This window comes from Nilaparvata lugens, chromosome 4 (genome assembly GCF_014356525.2).
Source record: "Nilaparvata lugens isolate BPH chromosome 4, ASM1435652v1, whole genome shotgun sequence".
Classification (NCBI taxonomy): Eukaryota; Metazoa; Arthropoda; class Insecta; order Hemiptera; family Delphacidae; genus Nilaparvata; species Nilaparvata lugens.
Genome location: NC_052507.1, coordinates 9,900,794 through 9,914,080, shown reverse-complemented (window position 1 = coordinate 9,914,080; position 13,287 = coordinate 9,900,794). Strand labels below are relative to the sequence as shown.

Here is a 13,287-nt window from a genome sequence, read left to right as displayed (position 1 = left end):
TTATTCATGACCTTGACGTTTCAACAAAAACCTCAAAAATATGGTACAATGCCAACAGCCTCCGTCTTAATGAGACCAAAACTGAGAGGATATTATTTTCCTTGAAGAGCAGAATAGATCCTAGCCTAAAAAACTACACGAAGCCGGTCAAATTGCTGGGCTTAATGCTGGACAGTAAGCTATGCTGGGAAGACCATATCGAGTTTTTTTGTAAAAAACTATCAAGAGTCACCTTTCTTCTACGTAAACTTAAACTATCAGTCAGCCCTGGAGTTTTGATGATGGCATACTACGGTCTCTTCCATTCACATTTAAATTATGGTCTCCGTTTATGGGGCAACTGCTCTTCTGCCAGCAGAGTGTTTCTATGGCAGAAAAAAGCCATAAGATGCATTGCAGGACTCAGATTCAACGAGTCATGTAGAGATGCTTTCAAGAAACTTAGCGTCCCAACCCTTGCTAGTATGTATATTTATGTAAATCTAGTTTACATGAAGGAAAATGAAGATAACTTTATGAAACAGCAAGAAAATCATGATCACAACACAAGAAATAAATTTGACTTGATAAAACCTTCTATAAGGCTGCACAAGACTTATAAAAGCCATAAATACCAGCAGGTTATTCTTTTCAATAAACTTCCCTTAACATTTAGAAGTCTTCCAAGCAGCAAATTCAAGAGAATAGTAAAAGAACTGCTGAGACGTAACGCATTCTATACAATAGAGGAATATCTCGATAGTCAAATATTGCAATGTTAAATTTACACATGTTAACTTTAAAATGAGAATGAACTACTCACCTTGTTTTGCCTGCTTGTACGGAATAACTTATTGTCGCGACTAATTTAAGACATTTTCTCATGGCATGACTGTACCTATTATAGCCTATTTATTTTTTATTTGTAGTTTTTAACTTGACACGATCCATATATATTATGTTATATTTGTTGATCAATAAAGAATTCTATTCTATTCTATGTATTTGCAATTCGATTTGACGCTGTAGAAGGGGAAACAGTCGACGCGTAACGGCGCGGCTGACTCTTTTAGCCATAGTAAACAGCAAACTGGAAATTAATTATCTCTGTAACCATTAATCGGGAAAAATCTATCATATGTCATTCGATTTGTTACATTATGGACTAAAATATTAGTCGTTTTCATTTCCTCAATAAATCAAACAGTTTCCTTGATAAAATAATATATAATAATATGTAAAAATTTAGGGGTTTTTCGATTTGATTTTTGTTTTCTCCGATTAACTTCGAAGCAAATAATCTAAAGAAAATTAGACAGATAATAATTAATGTAGCCACATTCATTGCAAATCCATTGATGTATATTGTTATTTATTTGCGATTCGATTTGACGCTGTGGAAGGGGAAACAGTCGACGCGGTACGGCGTGGCTGACTCTCTTCACCATAGTAAACAGTAAAATACAGTAGTAGGCCTACTGCTTTCTAAGTTGCATCTTATTCACACTATGGCGCTCGAAACAATCAATTTTGTCTATTGTTTTGACATGCGATGAAACTAATTTTTCACATTTTAATTCTCTAAATTCTCATAAAATCATTTTGTTGTTATATATGTGCTAAATCATGCATTCTATAACAAAGATATTGTTTGCAACCGATAAAATATTCATACTATTACATAATATAATACATATTTTAAACATGTGTGTATGATGATAATTCTATGCTAAAATTTATAATAAGTTATGAATGTCGAAAACTGAGATAAATCATACATTACAATAGAAAAATCATAGCGTGCAGTGTTTGCTGTTTTCTACAGTTAATATTCTCCAAGCTAGGTTGATAATATACCTTCAGTTGAGCCAAATATATATGACGGCTGAGGCATAAAACAATTTATACATTGGGCTTGTTGAGTTGAAACTTTCTATGATTCTCTCTGTAAAGTAGCTTATCTTCCATTCTTACTAGTTGAATCTACATTATTTAGACAGTCCAATATGAAAATTCAGTAGATTCTAAAGATGAAAGCCATGCAAACATACAAATTAAGGAAGAGTGAGCATGCATAAAAGGTAGGAAAATCATGAAAGTGTTTCACATTTAACCACAAAGTACCCTACCGTATAAGATTAATTGAAAGATGATTCATCATCTTCTATTATTTTTGTTAACATATCGATTTTTCACCTCCACTCGCATCTTGTCATTCATTACACAAGGTTGGCAGAAGCTTTTCTTTATGTCGATTAATGTTGATTGAAATTGATTTTGATTAGGGCACCAAAAGAATAGATCATTAATTTCTATTGAAGCATTCAAATTAAATCTATTGAACATGATTTCTTATGACTTAGCATTCACAGATTTAGTTGGGTGAAGCTATTTGAAAAATGTACCTGATTATCAATTTCATGGTTTTTATACCAATCTAGTTCATTGTGATCATTGAAGGGTTGAAGTGATGAGTTAGTTCAAGTGAATTATAGTACACAATTATATTGTGCTTATGATGGGATCTTCTTTATTTTCTATCGATGTTTTGCTCCAGTAGAGAAAATTTAAAATGTTGGTTTTACATTTTATAAGCTTTATAAATAATATAAATCAACGGTAATATAAATGTGATAAGTCCAGTATTAAATTAATCGATGTTGATTTTCATTGTATCGCTTTGTATCAATGTTACTTGCACTTTGCAATTCATCACTATTCTCCCAAGAATTAGTTTTTTATGAATTTCATGATCTGAAAATTGAAATTCAAATGCTATTTGGATGACCTTCACATTACACTGGTTTTTTTACAATAATTGTTACGTTGAAGAGTGAGGCAATTCAATCCATTTGGAAGTAAAAGGAAATCACAGTACGATTTGAACAGTGGATAGAACATCCATAGTTACATAGCATCAATTTGAAAGCTCTGATAATAATGATTTGAACGGAACTGCGATTCTGGCTTGGTATTGCCTCTTCATGTTCAGTGAGAATAGAAAGCTTCGTGAGTAATTCGTTCTCACTATATGTGATAATATTGGTAATATTTGGTAATATTTGAACCGAATGTGCAACAAATTAATCTACTTTCAGCTTGAATCTGCTTCGTTGAAAAACATCAATATCTGAAACTAGAGTTATCAAATTGTGTTACCTCTGACTCGTATGGAGAAGGCACACCTCAAATTAATATAATAAATTCTGTGAGCAAACAACAAAATCCTGATTTTTATCATAAGCATGGTTAAACCAAGAAAATTGTAATATTTTACATACAGCGCATGTCAAAACAATAGACAAAATTAATTGTTTCGAGCGCCATAGTGTAAATGAGATGCAATGTAGACAGCAGTATTATTCTGTTTACTATGGTGAAGGGAGTCAGCCGCGTCGGCTGTTTCCCCTTCCACAGCGTCAACTTGAATCGCAAATAAATAACAATATACATAAATGGATTCGCAATGAATGTGGCTACATTAATTATTTGTCTAATTTTCTTTAGATTATTTGCTTCGAAGTTAATCGGAGAAAACAAAAAAATCAAATCGAAAAACCCCTAAATTTTTACATTATATTATTTTATCAGGAAAACTGTACGATTTATTGAGTGAATGAATCCGACTAATATTGTAGTCCTTAATTTAACGAATCGAATGACATATGATAGATTTTTTTCCGACTGATGGTTACAGAGATAATTGATTTCCAGTTTGCTGTTTACTATGGCTAAGAGAGTCAGCCGCGCCGTTCCGCGTCGACTGTTTCCCCTTCCACGGCGTCAAATCGAATCGCAAATACATAACAATATACATCAATGGATTTGCAATGAGAGTGGCTACATCAATTATTCGGCTCATTTTTCTTTAAAACTACTTGTTTCGAAGTTAATCGAAGAAAACAAAAAAATCAAATCACAAACCCCCTAAATTTTTACATATATATTATTTTATCAAGAAAACTGTTGATTTTATTGGAAAAATGAATATAACTATTATTGTAGTCCATTATGTAACGAATCGAATGGCATATAATAGAACTGTTTCCGATCAATGGGTACAGAGATAATTGATTTTCTGTGATTACCTGCATTTTTCAAGTTTGAGGGGGGCTAGGGGGGAAAGCTCCAAGGGGATTTCTTGGGACTTTTCTTGGGGACTTTCTTGGGAATGTAACTCTGGGAGGGTTCTATCGATGGTAGAAGATTCAGCTTTTATTTAATTTTCGGATCGAAAAACCTTTATTGACTGGGCTATTGTAAGCATGTAAGTTTGTACTGTATTTAAAATTATTGTAAGTTTTAATGAATGATAAGTTTATGTTCTATAGCCGCGCGTCTCGGGTCGTCGCTAGGGAATTACACCTAAAGAGGTGTACTCCCAGAAGGATTTTGGGTCAATTTTTTAAATTCAAATTTATTCAAAAACAGAAACACCCAAGACAAGATCAAAAATTTGGAAAAGTGTCTCGTTGACTGCCATGGCTGGGATATGGGATATCGGCGAGCTAACTTGGAATCAATGTAGTAGAAAGTTTTGGCTATAACATTTCTTACCACATTGGTCATACACAATAAGTAATATCTCATGTTATAGGTTTCACTTGACGAATATGAATAATCAGTAACATCCTTGCAGTGAATTACTCTTGTATTGATGATTTTATTTTCATCTGATATATTAATTTCATTATAAGGATTGGTTTTACTTTATTTGCTGTATTCTATTACCTCGCCAAAGGTTCGCCTGACTCCTTCCACAAGCTCAACCTTGCTCTCTAGGGTAATTACATCTCAATGTTTCACTGTGTAGTTGATTCCATTATTACAAGGTATATTTTATTAGTTTAATCATGTCTAGTAAGGGAATAAATACAAATATATACAAGATTTAACACAACTATCTAATGATGATGATGTATCATCATCGGGTGGAGAAGCCAAACCTCACCACTGCTCAAAGAAGGGCGGCCATTCAGGCAAAACTTCTTGGGAGAGGCGAGGGCGAGGCCCTGCAAAGTATCGGAAGGGCAAAAAAAATAATCCCAAGAGACCAGAGATGGGTGAAATTCCAGGCACGAATGTGGGTCAAGTGGCTGAGTCAAGAGTGCCCAGGACCAGAGCCAATTTGGCGACCCCTTCCTAAGCGAAAGGACCTACAAAGAAGGCCAGGAGTGGAACTCACGTAGGTCACGAGGGTTAATCAGTCTGAAGAGACTGCCAAGCATATCACAATGGAATGCAAGAGACTAGGGGCAAGGAGAAGGGCTCTGTTTGGCTGCAAGCAATCAGGTGATGAATGGGATGTTAGATTAGGTAGAAACTCCTGGATCTTTTGAAGGACACAGGTATTAGTTTGCCTAACTTACTTGGGACACACAATAAGCTCCGGTTGACGTGTGGGGTACTTTGAGCCTTTGGAACCATGAAACCGTCCCTTCAAACATAACACAACATGACATAATTCATATGATATGTTTTGTTATATTATAACATGATACGGTTGTCAGAAAAGGAAATATTGAATTCAACAAAAGGTTGGTGATTACATTGAGCTCTACCAGCTTGACAAGTTCCAAGTCTTGTTTTGCATCAAAAATAATTGAAAACAAATGTTCAACAAGACTATCTAGTGATAATGGTGTCTCTATTTAGCTGTACCAGTTTGTCGAATGACGAGTCTGTCTGTGCAATGCACACGGCCGTCTGAACTCCTGACCTCGCTCGTTGACCCACTTATTAGTGACCCACTTGGATCCGACGAGGACAGGGCAGGCGGCATGCGCAGTTGCCAAGTCTCCCTCTCCACTCAGGTGCATGTTGTACCAGATTAGCGCTGTTCCCTTCTTCGGCCGAACGGTCACATTTAGGTATGGGAACACTGTGGCCCCACCCTGTGCCACGTCACTCATATACGACAACACCGTAGCTACTCTATTCCCATCGCGTATATTGTCCCCGTAAATCACTAAGTTCCTATGTGGTCCTTGGGCAAAGTCCCAATGTGGCGCGTAGTAACCTCCTATGCCGTAGTTGACAACTGATAGTTCTGGTGAGTAAGCCATGGTGAGTGAGGTCATCATCTCGATACGCCGTTTCAGTCGCTCGATGGATGGGTGATCGGCGTCACACAAAACTGCTGACTTGCTAATCCGATAGCTGACTGTCACCTTGACGCCCGCCTCAAGATCCATGACAGTAGCACGTCGTAACCTAGGCAAAGCCAATTTCTTGATGACCTCTATCTCGCCGTCGTAGATGACGTCACGATACAAAACTATCCTCGGGTCTAGATAGGCCTCTTCCTCTTTCAACGGCGCAATCCTGAGGAAAGGTTGGTTTCTGTGGACGTATTGACATTTGAGTTGGGAGAGCACTAGGGGAGAGGGAGAGAGGGCGGAGCGACACAGCTGATAGAAGAGCTCTGTATACTCATCTAGCAGATTTTCAGCAACTTGTTCTGTTCCTTTTTCGATGTCTGCCAGGTAAATGGTGCGGTTACTAAGTGCAAACAAATGATTCGGAGCAATGCTCAGCAATTCATCATTGAGCTGCAATGCAGATCGCACGTTGCCCTGCTTGTATGTAGAGTATGTCAGGCACTCTAGTATCTCCCTTCGTCTGACGTCTGACATCCCCTCGTGATGATATCTTTTGATGTTATCCTCGTGATGATATTGTTTGTAGTAATCCTCGTGATGATATCGTTTGACGTTATCCTCGTGATGATATCGTTTGAGAGCTTCAGACATCCATAGCACTGTATGGTAGTGGTCGCGATTGACGCACGATATTCTACCTATCTGGAAACAGTCGTCAGCTGTTAGGTGAGTGGTGTACTGGACACCATTGAGCTGCCCCCGGGCCAGGGAGGCGGTGTCCAGCTGATAGGTGTCCTGGAGTCGCAACAGACCCGACACCGCCCCCACCAAATCCTCCTCCGACGGTAACTTCAACCGCCCCCTTCACTCCAACCACTCCTTTTCACCGAAATCGACCATCAACGATTCCACGTGTTTCCAGTCGATGGTGAGCCGTTTGATGAGCCGATATGCGTTGATTGGATTGTGAAGGTAGGCGCTCACATCTAAAATCGCCTCACTGTGTTCCCTGCTGTATTCAGCTGCAAGTCTTATGAGTTGTGACAGCCGACGCTCTGTTGCACCAATGTAATTGTCCAGTTCTCTGAGGAGTACAGCCTCTGTTTCAACTAATGCTTCCAGATCGATCAGAGCTGTATACAGATCACCATTCACGATTCCCGTTGCACTGAGCAGTAACACACACATTCCAAAACGCAACTCCATTGCAACGATAAAATATTCCAAGTACTTGAACAAAAACTTAGAACGACTCTAGGCTTTTGCGAAATAAAGTATCACACATATGTGGTACTTTATGTCACTTACATACTTGAACAAAATACTTGAACGAGAAACACTTCAACAAAGTTTAAATTTGATTCTGTTTTGATCGAAACAACACAGCGACACAACTTTTCAATACAAATTTCATTTCAATTGTATACTATATGCTTGTTGAAGTAAAACTTAATTGGTGTTTTTCTTATAACAATGTATGGTTGATTGTAAATCGAAACAACTTGTTAACTTCAATCACAAAATTAATAATATGAACTTATAATTTGCTAAGACAACATCTGTGGGTTGATGGGGAGATGCACATGCTGTAACGAAAGATTAAGAAATTTGATTTCAGCAACGAAAACTAAAGCTACATTATGTTACATTACTAAACGAGAGGATTAGAGTGGATCGAGGTGGCAGTGAGCCGACATGACACTTGTTAACGTTGTAAGCATGTAAAACCTAACCTAGAAAATCCAACTGGATTCCGAAACCACGAGGTTTGTTATCCAGTAATTGAGTAGTGATTAGCAAACAAATTTTAGTAATTGATAATATTTATAGTGCATTTTTTTAGTTGTATAATTTAGTAAATTGAAATTTGGCTGTAGTGTTTTAATAATTATTCCATAAGTAGTTTTTTCTTGTAAATGATACAAAGTTTTAGTTGGGCCTAATCAATTTCAAAAGCTACAGATGTCTTCAAGCCATTCAGTCTCAATGTTGGGTAGCCTAAAGCTAGCAAAAGAAAAAGGAGCCCAACATTCACGAACAGTGAGAAAACGCATTTAATCAATCTTATTGAGAATAGAAATTTTCTTAATCGTAAAAGCAGCAAAGAGATAATTGAAACATATAACCTCAACAAACTACTTTCAACATGACAGTGAACAGAACGCCGCCATTTTTTTCTTAACGACAAATTACAGAAGTTAAGATGCATTTTCGTTTGTGCGTAAATTTCCGCAGTCGACGACGACTAGCATTGTTCTCATTCATATTGTTCAAATTTCAAGTGTGCTGAAACAGCTGATCAAATAACTTTTTATTATTTGTCTTTACTATTAAAGAATTAAACATCTATATATATAAAAGCGAAATGGCACTCACTCACTGACTGACTGACTGACTGACTGACACACTCACTCACTCACTCGCAGAACTAAAAATCTACCGGACCAAAAACGTTCAAATTTGGTAGCTATATTCAGTTGGCCCTTTAGAGGAGCACTATGAAATCTTTTGGGGATATTTTAACTCTAAGGGTGGTTTTTAAGGGTGTAAAGTTCGTCTTTTAGCATGTATATTCTTCTTATTCTGTTAATTATGACTGAAAAATGTCCATAGCATATGTTAATATAGAACTATAATCTAGAGAGAGTACCTCTTCGAAACAGTTGTTAACTGGTAACTAAATTGATAATTTTGTCAGGTTGGCATTAAGTTGAGTTGACTTTGTTAGGTTGGCATCAAGTTGAAGATTGAAATGCATTTATCGCGGAAAAATTGATTGGGCACTGCTACTTCAATCAGAGCTATTCTTGGGAATATTAAATAACTAGCCGTCAGGCTCGCTTCGCTCGCAATATCCGTTTAGCCAGTCGTTTAGTCTGGACCCCCGACTGGATCGTCCTAACACATGATAAAAATGCTCAAATGAAAAATGCAGGCGAGCGAAGCGAGCCTGCTGATCTCATCGTTGGACGATCCAGTCGGGGGTCCAGGGGGCGGAACCCCCTGGCTAGACGGATATGGCGAGCGAAGCGAGCCTGATGACTAGTTTCTAATAATATCAACAGATTGCTATTTAAAAGTAATATCGGGGCACCGAGCTTTGATCGTTATTTTTATTTATTGATAAACAGAACACAATTCTCTAAAATTATCGTGTTTATATATTTCACAGCTGGCTATACGTGAGCTTATGAATTTCGGGGATGCGATATTTTGATTTTCCACAGAATCACTCACTTTTTACTATCCACAGACGACGAAAGTCTCAGCTGTTTCAGTCAAGTATGAATTATCCTTTTAATGTCGTTCAGCGAGTTTCCCCAAGGACGAGACCTAGTGCAATCGAATTTTTATATCATAAACCTACTATGTTCCGAATTTCGTGAAAATCGTTAGAGCCGATTTCGAGACCCGTTGAACATAAATAACCAGATATAAATATAAATAAATAACCAGATATAGAAATACAGAAATTGCTCGCTTAATATAATAGGATAAGCTCAACCTGCCCCATTAAAACATAAATGGACATAATCTTTTAGGTTATGTAGACAAATTGAGATTCTCTACCTGTCGTGGTCGACGACGGCATTAACATATTGCTGTTTAAAAGTATAAGCTCAACATAATTGTTTTAACTACGAAAACCCAGCTTTAACTGACCAAATTTGGTCGGTTAACTCTATAACGGCTCATTAGCTCTAACGGCTTGTGGTGAAATCCAATTTTGTCAGTTAAGTGCTAACTATAGAGCTTTAGGGCTAACTATAGAGCTATAGGGCTAAGAGCTTCCTCTAACGACGCGTTTAGTTCCTGCTGAAACCGTGCTTGAAGTTCTTATAGCGTTCAAGGGCCAGGAGTCGAGAGGCCTGTATTATCAGTAACTATAGTGAGGTCCACGTTATAATAGCAGTGGAGAAAAATAGGAGAAACACGTTGCCAAGTCTCTCTATTTTGCCACTGATTGTACACAGCTGTTACTCAATTAATCCCATTAAATTTGATCTAATAATTATTAGCATTTCCTTGATAAAATAATCAATTTAATGTCAAATTAATCAAGAAAATATATTTTTCCATAATTTGATTCAAAAATTTGCTTCCATAGCTCAGATCAGATTTTTATTTTTATACAAACCTGAAATGGCAGCTAATTTAAAAAGCTGTGATACACCAATCTGAATTTCAAAACAACAGAAATTAAGTTATTTGGTAGGTATTCTATTACAATATCTTTTAAAAAAATAGAAATCCTTTTTAAAATAAGTAATTTCAATGGAAATAGGTCATTCTAAAATAACCTTTCAATATTATTTATACCGGTACGAGTAGGTCTAACCTAAACATGTAGGCTAACTGAAGCATTGATGAAGTGTAGGATGGTTAGTTATCAACTTTGAAAATGTCATTTCAGGTATTTTAATTTGTGTTTCTCATACGGTAATGTCTAAAAATTATTTCACTGTTTCAAAAATACATTTTAAATCATTTTAATTTATACGACTCGTGTACCAAAGTATTTTGATAGAATAAAGAAAAAAATGGCGGCTGAGTTACTTTTGTACAGCACTGTCAAAAGTAAACATAAAATATTCTGGCAAACTGACAACATTGCAAAGCTAGAGGGAGACAGCGCTATCTGTTTTGTTGTATGATAGACAAGGACAGCAACAGTATTGTCAATCGTACACTGCCATTATAACGTGGACCTCACTCACTATAGAAGCAGCAAACTAACCTGACACAAAGCTTCGGCTTGGGCACGAACGGGTCGTTGAGGAACTTGCGCAGAATGCAAGTGCACGTATCAGCCACTTGCTGCTGCGGCAGAGATTCCATGTACTCGGCCTCGCGACCTGACACCCAGCCGAGCAGCAGCGTTTCGCTCACCTTCGAAAACGAGTAGATCTTCTTGTACCACGTTTGCGACAGGTCGTCTGCAACAAAGTCACCATATTGAAATGAAATCTTTATTGGCAAAAAAAAAACATTTTACAATCAATATTGCAAACCTTCGGGTTTGGCAGGACCCTCAATTATTGTTTGTATTGCGATTAAAAATTTTGATTTGATTGAAGAATATAAAAATACAGTTTTGTCACTTAGGGCCGGTTTCCGAGCTCGGGATTTAGCCAAGTTCTAGACTTTAAACAGTTGGAGTTAGAAAATTGACTTTCCGAAACGGGGGTAGTTGCTGTTTTTATGATAATCTTTCTCTTAACCTTCGAAAAGGAATAAATCTTCTTGTACTACGTTTGCAACAGTTCGTCTGCAACAAAGTCACCATTCAATCATATTGACATGAATCTTTATTGGCAAAAAAAAACATTATACAATTACTATTGTAAAAAATACAGTTTTGACACTTATAGTTTGTGTAAAATAAGTTGAGACTTGGCCCTCCATCCAAAGAAATTACATGGTTGCCAATTCGTGTGAAATTGCAACTTTCTCAAATTTCCAATTCAACGTCAGAATTGGATGTAGAATATCATCCCCGATATCCTAGTAGTGCTAGGAAAGATCCAGGTTTGAAGGATTAAAAGGAAATTCAACTTTTATGATAAAATTGGAAACATCCCGAAAATTTGTTTTTCTTTAAAATATCACTTCTCTCAGAATCATGCGTCGTAATGCGTAATAATTTTATAACAAATTAACGGGGAGAATGTCTCCTTTCTATTGGTGGATAATTTTTATCCCACCAATAGTTACTTTTTAATTGATGATTATGTTCGTCAATGTCGAGACATTTCAAGCAGAAAACATGAAATTTTCGACATGCTAGAAACTTTTTTGTTTCAAATGATAAGTGGGTGGTGAAAGCGAGAAAGTTTCTCATAAATAATTGAAATTATTTTTTCAATTGTAAAAAGTAGTCGGATGATCGTATATTGGTCCCCAAGGAGTTTTAAAGTTCGGAGAGCGGCTGCATGGTATGCATTGTGTACCAAATTGTATGCTAAAAGCTGAAAATTTACGAAATATTTGACTGAATTATTTCAAACGTAAGCAGCTGATTACCTCTAGAAAGGCTGTAATGAAACACTGCTTGGATTATTCGAGGCGAGGTTGTCATCTTCACTATTTTATAATCATGTGGCTTGCAGTTGCTGAATTTTTCAATCGTTCTGTATTACTCAAAGACCTTAAAGATATCTCTTTAAGGTATTTGGTATTACTTTCCTTGCCCTATTACCATGGGTAAGGAAAGTATTGCTTTCCGAAAAAAATTAAGGTACCCAAATTTCTAAATTTCTATACGTTTCAAGGTCCCCTGAGTCCAAAAAAGTGGTTTTTGGGTATTGGTCTGTATGTGTGTGTGTGTATGAGTGTATGTGCGTCTGTGTACACGATATCTCATCTCCCAATTAACGGAATGACTTAAAATTTGGAACTTGAGGTCCTTCCCCTATAAGGATCCGACACGAACAATTTCGATCAAATGCAATTCAAGATGGCGGCTAAAATGGCGAAAATGTTGTCAAAACAGGGTTTTTCACGATTTTCTTAAAAACGGCTCCAACGATTTTTATCAAATGTATACCTAGAATAGTCATTGATAAGTTCTATCAACTGCCACAAGTCCTATATCTGTAAAAATTTCAGGAGCTCCGCCCCATCTATGCAAAGTTTGATTTTAGATTCCCAATTATCAGGCTTCAGATACAATTTGAACAAAAAAATCAAGTGGAAAAGATTGAGCATGAGAATCTCAAAAATTAATGTTTAATAACATGTTCACCTAAAATTGAAAATAAGCTCAACATTCGAGAAAATGTGCAAATCTAATATTGCAAACTGTTGGCAACTGTTGATTCTATTAAATCATTCACTATGAAGAGATAGCAGACCTCGTATGTCTCCAGCGTTATTGTCCTGTCACCAGCTGGCTCAGATCTTTTTTTATAAGTAGACTTGTGATGCGCGTGCACACTAGCGTCAGGTGATCAATTTTCAAAACGGCAAGGAAAGTTGTTTGAGTGCGCCACACCAGATTTTTTTGTTTTTGTTGATCCCAGCTATTGATAGCCTATGGTGGCACACTATTCAGCCGCTATCCTTGACTTTGAAACTCCTGAGAGGCCAAAATACGTTGTTCCGAGTACGTTTGTAAATTGGAAAAATAATTTCACAATTATTTCTTAGAAACTTTCCGCTTTCACCACCCACTTATCTTTTTGAAATAAAAAGTTTACAGCATGTC

At 36.8% G+C, this 13,287-nt stretch overlaps 1 protein-coding gene and 1 pseudogene across 2 annotated transcripts in view; both read right to left on the bottom strand.

Annotated features, from left to right (window-relative positions):
• Positions 1-13,287, bottom strand: part of LOC120348842 (peroxisomal N(1)-acetyl-spermine/spermidine oxidase-like) — a 48,221-nt gene that overhangs the window by 15,082 nt on the left and 19,852 nt on the right. For both annotated transcript variants that reach the window (XM_039426599.1, XM_039426600.1), the window contains one exon: positions 10,819-11,017. In XM_039426599.1, coding sequence (XP_039282533.1) covers positions 10,819-11,017 — 199 coding nt within the window. The remainder of the gene's footprint in view (positions 1-10,818; positions 11,018-13,287) is intronic.
• On the bottom strand, positions 4,238-7,458 carry LOC120350988 (annotated as a pseudogene).